Source organism: Trachemys scripta, chromosome 8 (assembly GCF_013100865.1).
Source record: "Trachemys scripta elegans isolate TJP31775 chromosome 8, CAS_Tse_1.0, whole genome shotgun sequence".
In the NCBI taxonomy this organism is placed as follows: Eukaryota; Metazoa; Chordata; order Testudines; family Emydidae; genus Trachemys; species Trachemys scripta.
Genome location: NC_048305.1, coordinates 6,665,104 through 6,686,389, shown reverse-complemented (window position 1 = coordinate 6,686,389; position 21,286 = coordinate 6,665,104). Strand labels below are relative to the sequence as shown.

Here is a 21,286-nt window from a genome sequence, read left to right as displayed (position 1 = left end):
CAAGTGGCAAGTTGTGCAAACTTTGAGGCACTGCACCATCCTTTTGCTCTTGCAGCTATTTCTCTTTATGTGTAGGCTCCTTTTCCTTTTAGGGGTAGATTTTCAGAATGGCTTAAAGGGATTTAGGAGCACAAATCCCACTGGAAATCCATGGGATTTGCTCCTAAATCCCCGGGCACTTTGAAAATCTAGCTCTCTATTTTTTAATCTAATACCTTCCCAACATACACAAATTCTACACTCCTTGTTCATCCTCAGACCTAAGCACGCGATTCCCTCTTGTTGGAGGGTTCAGGAGAAGGCTCGCACGCTCGCACACTCGCAAGCCTGAGCTGGATAGAGTAATTCAAATACCGCCCCCCCCCCCCATGTCACCAGGGGCCTACCCAGCTGTTATCCGCTGTAAAGCACAAAACAAGTCCACCCTGTGAAAAGTTTTATCCAAATGTCAGACCGCAGAGAGAGGCAAAGGGGCTGGAACAGTTTGTACAGTGGGGGGGCTGAAAGCCATTGAACCAAACTGTAAACCCTGCATATGATGGAAACCACTTCAAGTCAGGGGGTGCTGCTGCCCCCTAGTTCCAGCCCCTATGGAGAGAGGCTGATGTCCTGAGTATAGTTCACTGGCTTCATGCACTTCCATGAGAGAGCAGGAATGCCAACCCAGGCACCCCGTACTGCGCATCAGAGGGCTGGCTGCCAAGCTGTAGACGGCAGGGGGTTGCACTGAACAAATATTTTGTCACATACACTTACTGCTACAGGCATGGGTGATCTACGGGAGCCTCGTTAGCATCGGGGACGATGCAGCCTCCAGAGAAACAGTCAAGAAAGGGAACACCTCCGTTTGGCCTCTTTGCGCTCATCAGCTCAGAAACCAACTGTGGCACTGTAGCCGGGTGGCATCGAGCTGTCCTTGTCCACTGGCGGTGGCTTCCATGTCTTTAACCTGCTCACTAGGCCAACATCCCTCTACACTGTCCCTGTAGCCACAGATCCCTGCTGTCTTGGGTTGCGAGTGCCAAGGAGGTGTGAGAGCTCCTGGAAGTGCAGACACCTGCTTCTGTCTGCATGAGGCCCTTCCCAAAACTGAATCCCAGCTCTGGGGGCACCACCAGCCCCAGGGACTATTTCCTTCTCTAGGAGCTGCTCCCTCTTTCCCTAAGGAGTGCCTGTAGCTGCTTCCCCTCCATAGGAGCCCATCTGTGGCCCAGGTTAGAGCAGGGGACTGGGCATCAGGACGCTAAGATCCCATTCCTGATTTGGCCACTGACTTGCTGTCAATTCACGGCTCCGTGCCTCAGTTTCCCCACCGGTAAGATTGGGCTAATTTCAGAAATGTAGGGCTCGAAGGGATCTCAAGAGGTCATTTAATCCACACACACACACCCCATGCTGAGGCTGAATTAAGTATACCTAGAGTCCTAGACCAACCCACTGCCTGGGGTGTTGTGTGGCTTAGCTAATGGGTGTTCATAACTCACACTGAGATCTTCGGATGCTGTGTGCAAAGTATTATAGCCATAATGATCCTGACTGGAACCTTTGGGCATTATTGCAAGACCAATGCTTCTGCCACCTGAGGACAGATGCTGCTGCAGCCGGCTATGGACTGAGTTGCTCTCACGCACAGACATGGAGTGTTAGATTGCAGGAGGCGGATGTCGTGGCTTCAGCGGCTCTTGAGGACGTTCCCATTGGATTGGCAGCCACTGCAGCATGGCTGCCAGGCCCTGTATTGGACAGATAATGTTTGACGAGCGGGTGGAGGGCGGGGGGGGGGGGACTATCCTGGAATCTTTACCCATGTCTGTGAAGCCGCCATGCTCTGATGGTCCTGCCCCCTCATGCCCAGAGCTCTGACAGAGATGCTCAGTGATATTCAGGTGCTCGAGTCAATTCCCACAAGGGCTGGCGCATTGTAGGGATTTCTCAGCCATTCAATCTATGATGTCCTGCCCTGTAACACGCCCCCTACCGTGGAGCTGGGGAAGGGCAGAGGGCACATGGAGAACCCAGCTCCGGGGGCAGGGGAGGGAGGGCAGAGAACAAAGGCCAGATTTCATTAGCTTCAGGGACATGGCACTTACCTGCCTCTTACAGGGCAAACCAGGACAGCTATTCTGGAGAGCGGGAGATGGTGCACTGGAGATGGTTCTGGTGGCCATCAGGGAGGCTGAGCCAGAGAAGAGGACCGACTTCTTCCTCTCCCCAGTCAAGCAAATGTCCTCCTCAGCCCCCTGTGGATTTGACTCAACATGACGGGAGGAAAACAGGAACATCCTTTGGTTTCAGGGACACCTGGTCCCATGAAGTAACCAGCAGGGATTTCCGAGTACCTGGGAATGTGAATTGTGCTTTGCCTGTGGCCAATGACAGCCCAAGCAGCCTCCCCCGGCATCTGCTCCCCCCTGGCTGAAGAGATGCATGGATTAGAAGAGAGCAACCGGAGGTGGAAACCCAACAGCCCTCTACCCCCTGGCTTAGTCCCTGCTTCACTCTCTACCAGACCTCTTGTCCCAGTACTGCACAGGGGTCTCTGCCAAGGCTTGACTGGCAGTTACCTACTTCCTGTCCTCTCCTAGCCCCTTCACAGCCAATTGCTTCATTTAAGCAGGGCTGGCAGGGGGAATCGTGCCCTCTGGCTTGGCCAGAACATCGTGTGCCTGTTACCAGACAGTCAGGACTTTAGGGAGCTGCAGACTCCACTGATCTCCTGAGCACGGATCAGCACAAAAGGGAAATGCCACTCGGGGGCCCAGCCCAAAGGCCCTTCCCCTGGGGACCCAGGGTTGCTGTGCAGCCATGGGTGCAGGTGGGATAAGACACCAGGGGATAAGATGGGATAGGGGAAGATACCAGCACGGTTATAATTCACCGGGACACCCCATAACTGTAGGGTCTTACTGGTAACTCAGCCATTGGCTCACCCTGCCCACTGTTACAATGGCCACCCCGGGCTCCCGCTCAGCACTGGGGGGGGCATTATTCCCCAGTCTCAACAAGTCCTTCCAGATGCACCCCCCCAATCCCTCAAATCTGCAGCCGGTCTGATGAATGCCCCAGAGACGTCTAGGTTGAAAAAGTCTCTGCCCATTCCTCCTGCTGGGCTCCTACCAACCGGCAGAGCAAGCCCTGATGCAAGGGAGCGCCGTCCAGTCCCTTACTGGGCGGATTCCTGCCTCTCACCTCAAAGCAGACATAAGAGCGGGTCCCCTCCCAATGCACAACAGTTCCCTGCACTGTCCAGCACTTCGCCCGCTTGGGAGTGAAATGGCCCAAGCAAGGGGCCGACGTCCTAAAATATCCCCATGTCCCAGCGCTTCCCCGGAGATCGTACGGCTCGGCCTGGTCCAGCTCGCTGCCAGCAGGTCCCCCCTGAGCACCAGCCTACATCGCTGCAGGTCACCCGAACTATCCTCCTTCGTGCCAGCCTAAACAATCCCTCTCCTTCCCTGGCTTTGTGCCGATGGGTCAGTCAGGAACCCCATGGGTCTAGTCCCTCCTGCCCCTGACAGCCCACACCTCGAGAGAGCGGCTCCCCCTCTTAAAATCAACCCTTCCCGCCCAGGGAATTATTTCCATTGTTCCCATACTGCAAGAATCGTCTCAACTGTTGCTGAGCTCCACCAGCAGGGGGAGCAGGGACACCAGGTTTGGGCCTTGTGCAGGGACCCCTGTAGGAGTGGCAGCTGCCAACTCCCCTGGGCAGAGCGGGGCTGGAAACCAGCTCCCCCCCACCCCAGAGGAGGGCTAAGGGGAGGAGGAGAAGAGAAGGGAGGAAAAAAAGACAGGAGGGGAGAGAGAGAGAGAGAAGGGAGCCAAGAGGGGAGACAATGACTCGGTGGAGAGAGGGGAAAGGGAGAGAGAAAAATCCCAGACCTCATTTGATCAGTCGGATTTTACAGGGCAAGGGGAGGGGTGGGCAGGATTGCTGTGTCCAGACCAGCTGATTTATCCCTCCCCCGCCCCCACCCCTCAAAGAGCCGATGACCCAGAGGAATCTCTCCCCGGAGGATGGGGACTGCAGGAAAAGAGAAATATTTTCCGTAGCCCTTCCATGGTAGGGGGAGTCTGGTTGGCTTAGGGGTATGAGGGTCCCTTTGCCCCCCGGGTGGGGAACGGTGTCTGGGACTCATTTCAACCCAGGTCTAGCAAACCCCATTTCTAATCTGCTGTGACTGGTCAGTGTGGACGGGCTCTGCATCACGGTTCTGTGCGCTAGCACAGTTCTGGTGAAGAGCCCAACTGCCCTGCCGCACCATTCAGAGCTTCTAGGATGGATTCTCTGGGGGCTGCCTCTGCTTGGGTCATTCTCATGCCCCAGCCTGGGGATGGAGGGGTGTCGCCTGTGCCCCTGGGGCGGATCTTTCCAAGACATCCCAGCGCTGTCCCTCTGCGTCTCACTGCAGCCTCGGTTTGTGCTGGGGTCTCAGGCTGGAACGCAGAGTTGGGGAGGTTAAAGATTTTCTTGCTCTGGAAGCAGGAGGTAAGTGCTCGGCTCCCGGTGACCTATGTGCATGCACGCTGGGATTCTGTGCAATTGGGGAATTGCCACCACAGTATGATGCCAGGGCCCAGAGTCCTGCCTCAGGAAGTCACAGCACCAGCCCATTAGCTTAGCAGGTGTTCAGCTGTGGGTCCAGGGACAGCTGACGATTTATCCAACCCTTGCTGGTGGTTCCTGGAGAGCTGGCTAATCGCGTGGGAGGAAGGATGGGCTCGTGGTTAAGGCGCTGGGCTGGAACTCAGGAGATCTGAGGTCTGTTCCTAGCACTGAATCAGACCTCTTCTGGGACCTTGGGCAAATCAGTTAACCACTTTGTGCCTCAGTTTCCCCAGAATAAGGGTGTAATAATACTTCCTCACCTGGCGTGGGTGCTCTGAGGATTAGTTCATTAGCATACGTGAGATGCTCAGATTCCAGGGATGAGCACCAGAGACAAGCCAATAAGTAAATGAAGCATGTTCTCCTTATTTCCAGCTGCTAATGGTCCCTCAGTTCCTTTTGCAGGTTGGCAGTTGGTGTAGTTATCCCAGGGACGTGGCAGGAGGGGAGAGGTCTGGGAGCCCATCTCTCTAGTAAGAGGGGCTTTGCGCTGTGAGAATGTTTAAGAGCCCATGTCCTAGCGCCTGCAGCACGACACTGTTCCCTGGAGCTCTGGCTCCCGCAGGCGAGAGCTCCCGTGGCAACGTCTCTCTGGGAGGAGGGAAATAAATATGGGCAGGAAGGAACCGGGAGGCGCAGTGTGACAGGTCTGGTTTTCTGTCCTGGGCCTGTGTGCCGGTTGGCAGCTCTACACCTGGAAAGAGAGGGACTCCCCTCACACATTCCCCTCTCCGGCCGGTGAATCTGCTCTTGCTCCCAGACAGACACACTACCCCTGTTATACGTTGCTGGGCTGTCGCGCAGTCTAGGGAGGCTGCTAGGGGCACTCGCACTGTTTAGAGCTGTGCTTCGGGGTTCCCTGTCTCAGAGCCCATCTCTTACGGGATGTTCGGAGAACCCCGGGGTGCCTTCTGCATGGGCTATCGCAGGGCCTGCTTAAAGAAGGGCCCAGTCAGCGCTGGTGGGGTGAACCCCATGGGTCTAGTCCCTCTGGATATCTAGGCAGATTCTTACTGGCTTGATCCCATTGTATCGGCTGATACGTTCAACCCTTACCTGCAGCACACCCTGTTATTCAAGTCCTGCAGCACTTCAGCCCTGTCTTACTGCTCATGCACCTCAAACCTCACCTGTGACATGGCCTGCTGCTCCAATCCGGGCCGCTCCCAGGCATTGGTAGCCAGCATTGGCAAATTGCCAGCCGGATCCTGGACCAGGATAAATATCCAGTAGGGATCACACTGAGATCCAGCACACTCATTCCACATGTGCTGCAGCCCTGGTCTCCGCTTGATTCCCACCCAATGAGCATTCCCTCACGGGGTCACTGAGGATCTCCAGTCCCTGAGCCACCGGGGTTGTCCTCATTGGAACTCGTTGCTTTCCCGAAGTAGGACTCAGCCCACAGACCCCGCACATGGCAGAAACCCTTTTGATTGATAGCCCATCTGCAACCTGCTGGGATCCATCCTCTTCCCACTTGCTGCTCCCCACCCAGCGATTTCCAACTCAGAGCAAGCCCGTGTGCCAGCCCTGCTGGTTGCACCCTCTCTCATTCTGTCTCATTCCAGACAGGGTTAACATCTCCTCTGTCTGTGCCAGGAACACCCAGCTGAGGAGGAGAGAGCCGGAGAGCGAGAAGTGGGATTCTTCCTTTTCTTTTTCGGATTCTCCTTGCCTCCCTCCCCATCGCCGTAGAGACGGTCTCCGGGGCGAGCGAAGGTGTCAGCGTGCGGAGAGGCAGGGGAAGCATAGCAACCGGACTTCAGGATGAAGAAGGTCCAGGAGCACCATCTCCGGGAGGTAGGAAGCAGCAATTTGTAACCGCAGAATGAGATGCCAAGGAAGGAGAGGAGGGGGGAAGCTGCGGGGCTGACCAGCATGGGGGTGCCTTTTTAATGCAAACCAGGCAAGTCAAGGGGACTAATGTACAGCCTCACAATCCTCCATCTCCTCTCTCCCTGGGGTAGGGGGGTTGTTTCGTGTACTTATTAACAGTCATTCATTGCAAATGGGAAGAGGGGAGTTTTCTGATCCTGGGAGCCGAAGCTGGCTCCGTAGCAGATTAAGCAGGTGGGTGGCTGGCATTTCGTAACGAGCTCTTCTCGCTCTCTTTAATTAGCAAGTTCAGTAAACATCGACGCCCGGCGCTGCGCAGCTAATTGGCTGGTCCCGCGTTCGCCCGCCAGCCTCGCTGTCGAGATGCTTTTCCGAGCGAGCAGGTGTTTCCGTCGGGATGATTCATGTTGTGTCTGGGCGGGCGGGGGTGGGCGCTCAGGTGGAACACGCTGTTCCTCGAGGTGTTGTGTGGTTTGCACGCCTGGCATCATACCCACGGTGGCACAGGTGCAGCGGATGTGGGGCGGGCGCAGGTGCTCTGGGGAGGGAGTAGGGCCTGAGCTATCTTTTGGGAGCCGCGGGTGCTCAACGTTTGTTGGGATCAGCGGACTGGCCAGCGGACAGGAAGCAGTTTGATCCTCCCCAGAACCCGTCTCTTCTCTCTCTGGTTCCTTTGGCTCCTCCCGCTTCTCTTGGCCCCTCCCCTTGCTTCTACCCTTTGTGGCTTCTCCACTTTGGGCAGAAAAAGTAACGGACCCCTGTAAAACTGCAGCTCTCTGAAGGTTCCCAAGAGCTCCTGCACTCAGGGGGATGGAGCGCTCTGGGGGGAATGACCAGGCCTCTCCCCTGCCTAAGGGAGCTCTAAACTGCTTGGAGGAGTTTCCATCCTGTCCCTTGGGGCTGCTGGCTAGGAAGGGTGTGTGGGGAGGTTCTGTCCGTTGTGAGGTGGCAGGGAATGTATTTAAAAGAAATGTATTGGTGTATCAGGGATAGGAGGGCACAAGGAGGGTGGGGTGGATGCGGGCACATGGCACTGGTCCTCTCCCTGGCATGTCCTGACCAGCTCCCCTGCACTTGGCCCCGGTGCCTCAGTTTCCAGCAGCTGGACTTCTTGCTGATAAAGAGACTCCCCTCCCCCACCAAGGCTAGTTCTTGGGACTGGAGTTCCCCTCCCAGACAGGGTCAGGGCCACAAAAGGGCACAAATGTTCCATTTGCCCCAGATGAGAGTCTGGCATCTGAGGTGAAATGTCCCCCCCGGTAGGAAAGGGAAACGTACACTCACAGCCCTTTGCCACATTCCTGTCAGGTTCAGCAGCTCCCTTGCCTGTGCCCTGAAGCCTCACGGACAGCCAGCTGCAGCCTTATCTCCCTGCGGCCCCTTCTCTCTGCCCACACGAGCTCTCACGCTCTGGTTTTAGTGGAAGTTGCTGCGGCCTCTGGACCGTAGAGAGCGTTTCAGCCAGTCTGCAGGTTTCTTTGCCATTCCCAGGTTGTGCGGGGAACATCTGGAGACTTGAAGGGAAACCTGTGGGATTCTTTAAATGAATCCAAGTAACAAGACACAGAGAATGCTGAGGGGCTCTTTACAGAATAGTTTCAAATAAAGTGGGCATTTTCTTACCCCGTCTCATCTTTCAAATCCCCCCTCAGCTCGCGTGGCCCCTTACCGAGGCACCCCCTTTCTGAGAGACCTTCCAATCCCCCAGAAACCTCCCTTTTCCCCTCAGATCTCCTCTCTTCCCCTGCCTCCCGGGGGGACCAAACAACGGAGCGAATGTGACTGGGGCACTCTCCCACCCATCCCTCCCTTTGCTCCCAGACAGGACAGAGCCCTAATGCCTAGCTACACTGGGTTTCACGCAGGGAGTTTCCTTCACATAAGGTGGGAGTTCAGAGGGCCCTGAGGGGGTCTGTCATCCCCTGGGCGCTGGGCATTCAGCTCCCTCTCCGGCCCCTTTGAAACTCAAAGCCTAGGAGCCTACTATTAAACCTCTGCTTTCTGTCTCTCCTCCTGACCCTCTTCCCCTTGATTCTGGGTTCTCTCTCTTTTCTCCACCACTCTGTTTCTTCTCTGGCACATGTCGTGCTTTTCTGTCTGCACCAAGCCCTTCTCTCTACCATGGCTCCCTGCTCCCCGATCTCCTGCCAGACCCCCAACGCTCATTTGAAAGAGAAGAGTGCGCTTCATTAAGAAGTGTGGGCTGGGGCTCATCCTGCTAGCGTAGCACTCGCCGTAGTGCCTGTCTGAGCATATCACAAAACGTGTTACAAGTGTCGGGCGCGCCCGCTCTACTTCTCCCTTCTCTCATTTGGGTGCTCACGCCGCCCGACTCCTCCTGCTAGACTGAATCCCAACTTGGTCTTGACCACATATTCTGTAGTTCTTAAAAGCCCAAGCAGCCTGATGGCTGAAACGAAAAAGTGGGACATTTCGAGTACCATGAAAGAAGTTCCTAAGACGCCGGGACAGGTTATGAAAAACCAGGACTGCCCTAGTAAAACCAAGACATATGCTTGCTCTACCAGCCTCGGCTGCTTTGGCCCTGTCACTCGCTGCGCTTGTGGAAGGCTTGCTTATTGTTCAATATATAGAATTATTTCTTCAGTGATTTTGTCTCAAATAATGACCGTTCAATCTACTGAAAATTAAATTCCTCCTCTCTGTAAATGAATGAGGTACAAACACTCTCTTGCCACACCCCTTTCTCTATTTACACATACTACCGTTACTGTTCCATCCCACAGGTGCCATTTACAGCCTTGTAGGTAGGTTCTCACACTGGGCTCTGTCAACCACCGATGGTCTGCAGTGACCTAGCTAAGAACATAAGAACGGCCCGACTGGGTCAAACCAATGGTCCGTCTTGCCCAGTATCCTGTCCTCTGACAGTGGCCAGTGCCAGGTGCTTCAGAGGGAATGAACAGAACAAGGCAGTTCTCGAGTGATCCATTCCTGGTTGTCCACTCCCAGCCTCTGACAATCAGAGGTTTAGGAATACCCAGAGCACAGTGTTGAGTCCCTGACCATTTCGGCTAATAGCCCTTGATGGACCGATCCTCCATGAGCTAGTCACACGGTTCAGGCTCCTCTTTATTTCTAGCTGCCAGTCCACATTAAAAGACAGCTAGACAGTCATTCAGGTGTTACTGTCCTGTAGCTACCAAAGGGACATTGTAGGATTGGGAATGGGATGGGAGATGGGGATGCCCTGTAGTGAATGGGAGGGGAGGGGTTTAGGAGATCAGCTCACTATTGAAATGTAGGCCACACCATGAAAAGGTTTGAGAACTCCTGCTCTAATCTGTAATTGAGCCTGGCTTCATAGATTCCCAGTGATCTTCTAGTCTGACCTCCTGCCACAGGTTTTCCCTGGAATAATCCGTGTAGTATATATCTGTTTAGAGAGCTAAAGTAAAATCACCCCTTACCCATGATTCTCTGCCCATTGTAAGTCTCTGCCTAGTTCACTTTTCCCCTTACGCTACCCAGCGCAATGTAGGATGTTTTTCTACGTTTCCCCCACCTCCCTCTGATGTTTCAGTGCAGGGTCCAGCTTATGTTGGGCTCTTCCCTCTCACGCTTTGGATGACAAAGTGACTGCCAGATCCATTACAAGTTCATATAGGCAGGTTTTTCCTACCCCTTCCAAAGTCTCTGTATGAGCCATCACTGCGGCTGATAGAGATCCATTTTAACTTTGACTCAGGGACACATTTAGTTCCTGAAATACCAGCTCAAACGGAAACATATGTCTCCAGGATCGCTTTCCCCATTATTCATGCTGTTTTGCTATAGAATGTTTTGGGCCCCATCCTGGCAAAACTCTCCTGGAACTCAATGGCAGGGGGATAACCGGATCAGGCCTTTTAACCTTTCCACAATCCCTTGTGTTCGGTGTCACCTAGAACCTTTGAACACTTGTTATTATCTCTTAAATCAAGTTTCCTCCAAGGAGCCCAGTACAATTGCTGGGAGGTTTTACATTGTGTTGGCTTTGGGGTCACATCTTGGATAGTTCAAGAGTTTTTCCCTCTGATTTTGATCCAGTTTCCACCCATGAGTTGTGGTTTAAGTCTTTTCCCAAAATGGCTGGAAGCTGAGGTGGAACAGAAAACAAGACATCTCTCCCTCTCGATGGATTTTATACCTGATTTTCCTTAACAGTGTTTCCATAAAGGTCTGAGTTGGGTTTTGCTGGTGATGGGCCCAAAATTTCCAGCCAGAGCTGGGGATTGGGTTTGCCCCGTTATAGAGTCATGGGATTGGGGTGGGTCCCAGGAAGTTCAGAGAGGGCTGGGATGTGGGGTTCGGTCTAGTCCCGACCCCTCTCTTATGCTCAAGTCTTGTTTTAAAGCCTCCCGGGGGCATTGCCAGTCAGTGTCCATTCGGCTTGTGTTTCACAGCCCACGTGCGAGGCTGCTGCGCTCCATCCAGCACAAGAGCGAATGGAGGCTGCACAAGCTGTGAGGAAGGCTAAGCTGCTGGCATAGCCCTCTGCACAGAGCAGAAAGAAGTCTAGAGCCCCTCTGCGTGCCTTACTCACAGGTGCCAGGGTAAGAAAGAGGCTGGGTCTGGGCAGAGAATGGGCATTTCTGAGGCAAGAGAGTCTTAATCATCAATGCAGCATGTCCACATGGTTCTTAGCTACAGGTGTCTTCGTTAGGGCTTGATTCAGTGCCCATATATCAATGGGAGCCCCGCCATTGATTTCAGTGGCTTTGGGGCAAACCCTCTGGCTTCACTCCTTCTGTGAGGCTGGCGTCATTTGGCAGCAGTGCTCTCTGTGGTGCAGGATCCCGGCCTCCTCAGGGCTCCTTTGGGCCATGCACTCATAGATGCAACATCACACCCCTGCGCTGTGCACCGTTGGGCCCTACAACTCATGAAAGGCCCTGTGTGAAGCAGGCCCAACGTTTGAGGAAGCCCAGCTTTCTCCGGACAGCGCAGATTTAGTGTCACTATTGAATTTCACTAACGGTGCCTAATATAAGTGTTGCCTCTGTTCCAACGAGGTACAATCTGCCCTGGATGGAGCTTCACAGGGTTATAGGGACTTGAACCCCTAGGTCCATTTGTCCTCCTTGACCTGGTGGCAGGTTGCTTTGTCCCCTGACGCCAGCTCTGCCAGGTGTCTGCATTCTTAGGCTTAGTTTTTTCTTATTGTTTTCTAATGCACTTCTTATTTGCAATAATTTGAGGGAATATCTTTCTCCCGCTCCCTGGCATTTCGTGTATGACAGTGGAGAGTTCATCTCCATCCCAGGTTGGTTGGAGTCACTGCTCACTGGCAGGGCCCAGCTATGCTTTGCTTTCCTCTGGCTTCCACTTCTGCTGTGCAGTCCCTGATTTTGGATTGGGCAAGAGTCAGGCTTGGCTTGGTGGCAGCTGTCGCATGAATGCCTTTGGCGACTATCTTGCAGAGGTGCTAGCGGATCACCTGCATGCCACGGAGGCTTTTGGTGGGAGTTCCAAGATCATTAGTGACCTAATGGAAAAGGTCAGCTTGAGGTGACACGCTCGTTTTGCTCCCTTTTCTTGCTTGAAGGCTTCCGTTTCGTGGGCTGTTTCTTTTAAAGTTATGTTTGATGATTGATCTATGGATTTAACAGGGTCAGACATGGCAGCACTCATTCCCATTTGAGGTTCAGCCCTGTGCGCCAGATTGAGTCCAAAGCTTGTTAAAAACCGACACAGCAGACAGATCCCTTGTCCAGTTACTAGTCCTCACATTTGTGAACGTGCTCTCTGGTGGCAAGGATGTGGCTAGGGATGAGGGGGGTTGGTTCTCAGTGAGGAATCCAGCTTGACCCCTCCTGGCTGACTTTGTTAGTGGTCAAATCTTTCATTAAGGAGGTTACAGAATATTTTGCTGGTGTTACAGCAAACCCAGGTGCCTCTGCGAGTGAAAGTCACCACTGCTTGTGTGTATTGGGGTAATTAGTCCCTGACCATACCTCAGGGAAGCCTGTGAACCGGAGGGCTAAGTTAAACAGCTTCAGAAAGGCTTCCTTGCTGTGTTCAAGCCACTCCTCTGATGTACTAACAGGGCTGCACGATATCCTGAGTTTGAATTTCTGGAGGTTTTCATATAGCCCTTGTATTGTTATAGGGGCCTCCAGCAGAGACTGGTAGGTTTTTAATGGTGTCTTCAATGATCATCGCGTTTTTCTTTTAGTGATACTATTTTGGTCTCAGTCTAGATTCTTCAGGCTGGATTTTGTGTTGAGACTTTGGAAGAGTTCTATCCAACCTGCTGGACGCTGCTGTTTTGTATTAGGTTGCTATTTTTTTCCAAGTTTGCCAGAAGACAATGTTGTATATGTGTATAGGGGGAGGCAGGGGTGTGTGTGTGTGCATAGAATATCAGGGTTGGAAGGGACCTCAGGAGGTATCTAGTCCAACCCCCTGCTCAAAGCAGGACCACCAGACAGATTTTTGCCCCAGATCCCTAAATGGCCCCCTCAAGGGTTGAACTCACAACCCTGGGTTTAGCAGGCCAATGCTCAAACCACTGAGCTATCCCTCCCCCTCATGTTGCAGGCAAGTGTGGATGTGTGTGCATGATATGTGCCCGTGTGTAAGTATGTCTGTATGTGTGCATGTATGTACATGTTAGGCAGGTGTGAGGCATATAGGAGTATAACCATCTGGGCAAACCCACCCGTACCAGGCAGGTCTGTGTTTAATGATCAGGTTGGCTACATCACACACGCTTTCTCCATTTGAACGACTCCTCGTCTCCATGGAAACTGAGCAGCAGGAACTTCGCAGCTGTAGCTTAGCCACTGAGCTAGAGGAAAGAGCAGCTGCAAGAGAGGGCGAGAAAAGGAAGAGAGGGCGGCGGGGCAGGCGGGGGGGGCTTCATCAGCATTTCACCTGCTGGAAGTGCCGGGCGGGTTTGGCGAGGTCAGGGGCAGGGGCAGCACTGTGCTTTCCAGCCACCTTTTATTTGCTGGTCTGTTTTTTTTTCTGGGGTGCAGACCAAAAGGGGTTCTAACCTGCAGATGGGTCTTCTGCCATCTCCATCCCTGTGCAGAAAACAGGTGGGTTCTAAACTATAGACCAGGTGCCCCCTGCAGATTCTCCCCAGGTGCCAGCTGTTCATACAGATGTTTCCCAAACCCTTATGGGGTCTTTCTTGTAAGAGCCTAGTACACATGTTGGAGGGGCTAGAACTAGGAGGTCAAGTGATCCCATTGACCCGCGTGTCTTCTATTGGCCAGTGAGTTTGTCTGTGGTCCCATTACCCCTGTCGCCTTACTTGACTCCGCTGACTCGTTGCCATCACAGCACTGGTCAGCGCATGAGACACGCTGCAGCTTGGGGGCTTAGACTATTCAGCATGCAGCTAAGCAGAGGCTGAGAGCCCCTCGTTCGGTCACTGGGCTTTGGTCTGTGGTGCCTGCGGGTGGCAGAGAGCCCTTGCTGGGGGATATACCAGTACAGGGATCTCATGCAATGGTGTGTCAGGGAGGTTGGGTCATTTGGTTGCATGACTTCAGATAAAATAAGGACCAGCCATAAGCTTCTAGCCCAGTGGTTTTCAACCTGTGGTCCACAGACCCCTGGGGGCCTGCAGACTTTGTCTAAGATTGCCAAAGGGGGCGGCACCTCCATTTGAATTTTTTTAAAAGTCTGCCAGTGAAAAAAGGTTGAAAACCACTGTTCTAGCCACTCCCCCAAGTAAGGCTCTGCCTTCTTTTTGGCTACGGAAAGCGGGTCTCACCAGGAAGGGTTGGATGGCTCATTGCAAAGCCAAATATCCAGCCAGACTTTCAGATCAAAGGACGTGAGCTCCGGCTAAACAGCCAGACATCTGGGGGCGTATCCAAATCTAGCTGTGTTTTAAGATTTGCCCCACAATCCTGCTGAGCGGCGGCATAGCTTTGAGATCCTGGGGGAAAAGGAAAGGGTTAATGTCCTGCCATGTGATAGCAGCATGCACTCTGCCGGTCAGGGGTCAGATTCTGTGAGCCTGGAAGGGATCTGAGGCACCAGGCACATGGTTATCACTGAAGCACTGTACTTCAAGCCAACAGGAATGCCCAAAGCGTGGGAAATAAATACAGCACTTTTAGCATGGAGCGTGCCACACAGCAAAAGGATATAAGCAGGGTCAACCCCAGTTTTCGCCAGCACGGCTCTGTGGGAATGTCACCCTCTGTGGCAACGCAGAGACCATTCTTCTCATTCTGTCCTCCTATGCTATGCAGGAGGTCAGACTAGATGTTCATCATTGTCCCTTCTGGCTTTAGCACCTCTGAATTTTCTGGTTGGGAAAAGCAGGCAGGATAGTGCTTGGGAGGTGGGTTCTGGCCACCCAAGGAGAGTCCCCCTGGCACGCCTTTGCTCGGCCAGGAGTGGGAAGAAATGCAGAAGGGATAGTATTGAACTGAAGTGACAGCCAAGGGTCTCCTGGAGTCACTCGTGTCATCCTGCTCTCTGGGAACTGACCATACGGTGGGCTCTAAGGGGACCCTTCCTCGGGATTAAAGTCTTGGTGACTCGACAGCATGAATTCTAACCCTGTTTCTCACACTTCTTCCCTTTTCACCTTCTCCCTTTCCACCACAAACCCTTTCTGTCGTTCTTCCCTCATTTCATCCTCTCTCCTGTCTTGACCCGCACGTTCTTCTCCCCTCGTTTATACATTCTCTCTTTCTCCTTCGTCCCTGGCCTACCTCTCTCCGACTCCCTTACCCTCCTCCCCCTTCTTCTCTTTCTCGGTCAGCCCATAATTCCAGACCTGCTGATGACCCCCAGCGACCAAGGAGATGGGGACCTGGAGATGGAGTACCCAGCAGAGAGAGGGAATTGGACCGGGAAGCTGGATTTCCTTCTCTCTTGTATTGGCTACTGTGTGGGGTTGGGGAATGTGTGGCGGTTTCCGTACAGAGCTTACACCAATGGGGGAGGTACATGCTCAATCATCTCCTCTTTAATGGGCTCAGTTGCACCACTTCCATCCCCTTCATGAGAGGGATTCATGTCGGAATAAAGCCTCACTTATGTCCCTTTCTCCCCTCCCCTCTCAGGGTTGGGAATAGGGTGACCAGATGTCCCGATTTTATAGGAACAGTCCCAATTTTTGGGTCTTTGTCTTATATAGGCTCCTATTATCCCCCACCCTCGTCCTGATTTTTCACATTCGCTGTCTGGTCACCCTAGTTGGGAATCTGCAGTTACTTGGAAATTCTTGGCTTTCAGATGGTTTCCCTGCATCTGCCTGGGTCTCTCTTCAGACTGGTCAGGAGAAACAGCCTAGGATTTATCTCAGTGGACTAGTCCACTTCTGTGAGGTGTGGTATCTCAGTACAGGAGTGGCTTACCAGGGACTGAGGATGATTTCATCTGATGATGTCCTAGAAGGATATCCAGTGCATGCTTGGGAACCCCCACCGTGTGTGTGACAATACAGCACCCCAAGGGGCCTGCTATTTGAAGACTTTAAAATGGGAACATGGATTGGGATTTGATAGTCTTAAACTCTATGAGTCCCTCCTGGTCTTTGGCACCACCTCTGTAGCCACCTCACGTTGCTGTTGGTCCATTCCAGACCTCTGTAGATCCTGGCAAACATTTCCTATGGGTATTCATCTCACTTACGGAATAAATTTGCATCATTTAGGCTTGCCCTTTGTGCAATCAGTCCCTGCAAATGTCTCAGTGAATAGCATGAATACGGGTGAAACCTCAAACATCATGCACTCTTCACAATGCAATAACTAACCAACAGTGCCAACTGCCAACTTGACTCCTGAAATTCAGGCTTTTGTCTGGTCACATGTGTCATCCATTCCAGGAACAGACACATCATCATATGGCCATCCCGCACAACACCACAAATCTTCACAGTAGAAGATTTGTATTTGCAAACAGCCTGCAGATGAAGAATTATTCCAGAGAGAGATTTGCTATTAATTTGGAATAGTAAATAAACTGGAGAATTTGACTGTCTGTTTGCAGAGAATTCAAGGGCAGGACATAAACCATTCCTGATGCATTATTTGCCCAGCTCTCATTGCCCCAGATTCCGAAAGCTAAGCAGAATCAGAGCTGGTCCTGGGGCACCACTAATACATTTCCTGGATGCTGCAGTAAGTGGTTATGATTCAGCAGGCAGCATGCCTCCCGCTGAGTCAGTATCCAGCTAGCCCGATGACATGACGCCGAGGGGTGCCTTGCTGTTGGAGGGGCCATCTTTGCAGAAGAGATGTAAAATGAAGGCCGTGACTGCTCGCTGTAACTTTTCACACTCGTGGGGTGCTAACCCTGGGGTCCTGACCATACTCCAGCAGATAATAATTACATTCTCCCTGCTGAAATTCCCCCAGTCGTTGAATCCTTGACCTAAGAACTGATGCTTACTCTCACTGGAACAGCATTATTCTGCAGAGAGGACTGTATTGCAGTGGGGGGGGGGGGGAGGGATCCCTACATATACAGGTCCTAGGCAATCCCAACCCCCACCGACTCTTTAACGTGAGTTGTGGGTACTCATCACCTTCCAGACTTGGGCTCTGGGCACTTTTTGGGTTTCAGGAGCTCTATAAAACTGTATTGATCTCCTGTCCCAGCACCAACTCTCCAGTCTCACCCTCCCTGCCTTTTTGTCTCCTACAGGAGCTTTCCTTGTTCCTTACTTCATCATGCTGGCAATATGTGGGATCCCCATCTTCTTCATGGAGCTCTCACTAGGCCAGTTCTCCAGCCTGGGGCCACTTGCCGTCTGGAAGATAAGCCCGCTCTTTAAAGGTACGTGACCAACCCCAATCCTGCCCTCCTCCTTCCTGCCTTCATAGCAGAGGGCTGGCGGTGAGACATGTTAGCATCGCCATCCTTTGATCTTTAAGGCAACTGTGAGAACTAAAAGCTAATTAGGGGAAGCTCGTCAGGCTTTTAGGTGGGCTAGCTGGCATCTATCTATCCAGGACCTCCAGCGCTCTGGTCCCACGTTACTTCCAGAAAGAAATGGGACTCTGTGTCAGTTTCATAAATTTTATTACAACTATTGCACAAAAAGAAATATCGAGAAGCCATCCCCACAGCTAAGCTGATGTTACAAATATTAAACTAACCTAAGAATAAAGCAATGCAGCCATCAAATCAAGGCCAAAGCAACACGTTCGTTTCAATATTGGATTGTAATTAAATCATCATTTAGTTAAACCATCGGATGAATGCAACAAGTAATCAACCCATATAAATCCTAAGGCCGCATCTAAGGAGCTGACTGTCCATTTCATTATAAAGCCCAACTAACGAGCTTCCCCAAAGTCAATCGAATCTATAACTTGGAGCTCTTTACATATTTTGACACTGAAACCAAATTATTATTTAATGATTAAACCCCAACCTCAGTGTAGGGTGACCAGATGCCCCGATTTTATAGGGACAGTCCCGAGTTTTGGGTCTTTTTCTTGTATAGGCTCCTATTATCCCCCATCCCGTCCCGATTTTTCATGTTTGCTGTCTGGTCAGTCTACCTCAGTGCCAGAAATCCTTCCTTCCATTTCAATTCTTGCATGGCCGTGCAGCTTGGTCCAGTCAGGTTCGAATTAGGCCATGCTCAGCTAATGTCAATTTAGAGAAAAGTCCTGTTTAAGCCAGCAATTTAAAAAATATTCACTGGTTGCCTACCACAGAGGCTGTACGCCTGTGACAGCCGCCCTCCACACCTTCAAATATCAGACATAGAGAACATACGATCACTTTTGAGAAGGCTGACAGGGCCTCGACTGGGTGAAAAGAACTTGCGATGACGTTAAGTCACCACTTTATGGAAAGTTTGACCCCAAATCCTATAAAAATAACGGATTGAAAAAACTCTAGGCAACAACTCAATGTCCATCCATCAGCAAAAGTAAAAATAAACACGAACATCTTATGATCAGATGCCATCATTCTTCATGCAAATAAGACAATCTGTGTATACAGGGACTGGGCCATAAAGCAAACACAGCTCTGAAAGTTTCATCTTGAAAGGGAAAAGTTACTTAAAAACCGCTGAAGATGAAACTCATTTAAGAAATAAAAATAATTAAAGTTTGGATAAGATCCGTACGTGCACATACGCTACTTTTCTCACCCAATGCAAACCCCCAATCCACTGCTAAGCTTTGGAAAGGGAGTTCTGACAAGGGTCTCTCTGGCTGACACTTGTCTACAGGACTCTAGAGGGCAGCTTCCCCCTTGCATAGATCTATCCCATTTCTGCTCCAGGGCCTGTGGCTTTCAAAGCGATCTCAGGAAGATGTGGCTGGAGCGGAGTTCTCAGCACTAGTCCTGAACCAGGAAAAGCCAGGAAAGCGATGAGCCTGTTAGAAGGTCCTTGATGTTCTCATGCAACATCCCCTCCTATGGTGGGTTATTGTTCCTTCCTGCACAGTCTGTCCTCGCAGCTCAGCTTTGACCTAGCTCACGGCTGTGGTTTAAGATTCATTTTAGATTCCTAACAGCTGGTCTGCTTGTACCAAGGCCTGGGCCCCTAGGATGCCAGTGGTAGCATTGGAGTAGCTAAGCAGCTCCTGGGAGAGATGACTGGGCGTTGTCTCTCTGCCGTCACACTGAGCTGTGTTTACATCTCCCCTCCCTTAGGTGTCGGGATGGGCACGATCCTGATTGTCTCTCTGGTGGCCATTTACTATAACATGATCATTGCTTACGTGCTCTTCTACCTCTTCGCATCCCTGACAAGCAACTTGCCCTGGGAGCACTGCGGCAACTGGTGGAACACCGACCTCTGCTTGGATCACCAGGTCATCAAGGCAGGGAATGCTGCCATCCCATTCAACATCACCAACACCGTCAGCCCGAGCGAGGAGTACTGGAAGTAAGGAGGCTAGCCAGAGACCGGGACAGAGCCGAGCGGGGGTCGGAGTGAGTGAGACTGGTATAAGAACCATGGCGATGGGTCTAAAACACACACGCTATGGCTTGATGGGCACCCACATTCTCCAAGTGCATGATGAGGCATGGGGCTGTTGTCATCAGCACTATTCAGCATAGAATCATAGAAGATCAGGGTTGGAAGGGACCTCAGGAGGTCATCTAGTCCAACCCCCTGCTCAAAGTGGGACTAATCCCCAACTAAATCATCCCAGCCAGGGCTTTGTCAAGCCGGGCCTTAAAAACCTCTAAGGATGGAGATTCCACCACCTCCCTAGGGAACCCATTCCAGTGCTTCACCACTCTCCTACCACCCACCACAGCCTGGACTGCGTCACTGCATTGAGACAGTGGTCGTATATGTTATATGCCAGCTTAGCACCTGGGATCATGGAGCTCTCTCATGGCTGGCTCCACTATCTAACAGTTTGCTATTTACTCACAGATACAGGAAGCTGTTGTTTAGGTGGTAGGGTGGGCATGTGGTTATGGCAAGAGGGGCCTGGGTTTGGTCCGGTCTGTGTGTAATCGGACTTTGTTACATGTGTATTTTTGATTCAGTGGAACCTGTTAGCCACCAATGGCCTGGGTATGTTGCTGGCTGTTCTAACAGGTGGCTGCATGGTCAGATGAGATTAACCACTTGCAGGGACTGAAGTTTCACTGGCCATTACATAGGATGGGTGACCCTGGTTAGTGGATGACCATTAGCGATGGTTCCACTGTCTATTTTAAACGCAGTCATTCTCTTTGTGTGTGTGTGCACGCGCGTGTGTGTGTGCGCCTCTCTCTCTCTGTTCTTTGACTCTTTAAGGCTGGAATTTGAATAGCTTTTGTGGCTGTACAAAACCCCTGGATGTCATTTTGCAATGTCCCCTTTCCACCCTTCCAGACACAGAGCACTTGGTAGCTAGTGAGGGTCCAAACACTTGGGTGACCATGCCATAGAAAATTCATGCCACCCCAAGTGCCCATTCTGGCAGGGGGCAGGTGTGGGAGAGACGTTCTCAGTTGCGAGGTCAAGAACTTCTGCGCTCTCTGGCCATGTTGGAGTCTCCCATGGTACGAAATGATCATGTGACCCAGCAGTAGGGTTAATTGACACGGGCTTGTGAGAATGGAACATGTAGCCTATGTAGACATAGCTCCATCAATGGCTATTAGCCAGGATGGGCAGGGATGGCGTCCCCAGCCTCTGTTTGCCAGAAGCTGGGAAGCAGCGACAGAACATGGATCACTTCATGATGACCTGTCCTGTTCATTCCCTCTGGGGCACCTGACATTGGCCACTGTCAGAAAACAGGATACTGGGCTAGCGGGACTGACTCAGTATGGCCGTTCTTATGTTCAAAATAGTTCATTTGTGGTGTCTGAGACAATTAAGCTAAAAACCAGCCTTTCCCTGGGGACCTCTCATTTCCTTAACGCGTGGTCAGGAATTCACTCCTCCCGCCCAGGAATCAAACCCTTGGCTCTCATTGTGCAAAGGGATTTTCAGTATCATTTTTATTGGCAGAGTCAAGGCTAGATCCAGGTTCTAAGATGCTGCAGCATAAAGTATGGGATCTCAGACAGGAGCTCTGATCCCTGGCACATTGCTGAAGGGAGGATGCTGCCTGTTTATTAATGGGTCTCCTTTTGCCCTAGTCGTTATGTTCTGCATATCCAAGGGAGCTCTGGGATCGGGGATCCTGGGAGAATCCGCTGGAATCTGTGCCTGTGTCTACTGCTCTCCTGGGTCATTGTGTACCTCTGTATCCTCAAGGGAGTCAAATCCTCCGGCAAGGTAAGACCAGGAGTCATTCTCCTCCTGCAGTCCTGTCTTTTGCTTCACGAGAATGAACCTGGCGAGGTTAAGTGGTCATTTTCCGTGATCTACAGTATTTGTGTGTGTGGGGGGGGGGGGCTGTGTATCTATATCTTGGAAATATCAATTAGAATAACTAG

The 21,286-nt window shown here is 51.8% G+C and overlaps 1 protein-coding gene across 3 annotated transcripts in view; it reads left to right on the top strand.

Moving 5' to 3' along the window:
• The first annotated feature begins 3,805 nt into the window (after nucleotides 1-3,805).
• The window catches only part of SLC6A7 (solute carrier family 6 member 7), a 33,077-nt gene continuing 15,596 nt past the window's right edge, over nucleotides 3,806-21,286 (top strand). Inside the window, exons 1-6 of one of the 3 annotated variants that reach the window (XM_034780020.1) lie at nucleotides 3,806-4,489; nucleotides 6,212-6,412; nucleotides 15,183-15,366; nucleotides 17,075-17,206; nucleotides 19,049-19,283; nucleotides 20,987-21,125. In XM_034780020.1, coding sequence (XP_034635911.1) covers nucleotides 6,380-6,412; nucleotides 15,183-15,366; nucleotides 17,075-17,206; nucleotides 19,049-19,283; nucleotides 20,987-21,125 — 723 coding nt within the window. In that variant the 5' untranslated portion in view covers nucleotides 3,806-4,489; nucleotides 6,212-6,379. Of the gene's footprint in view, nucleotides 6,413-15,182; nucleotides 15,367-17,074; nucleotides 17,207-19,048; nucleotides 19,284-20,986; nucleotides 21,126-21,286 lie in introns of all 3 variants that reach the window. The other 2 variants (XM_034780019.1, XM_034780021.1) reach the window with 2 other exon arrangements.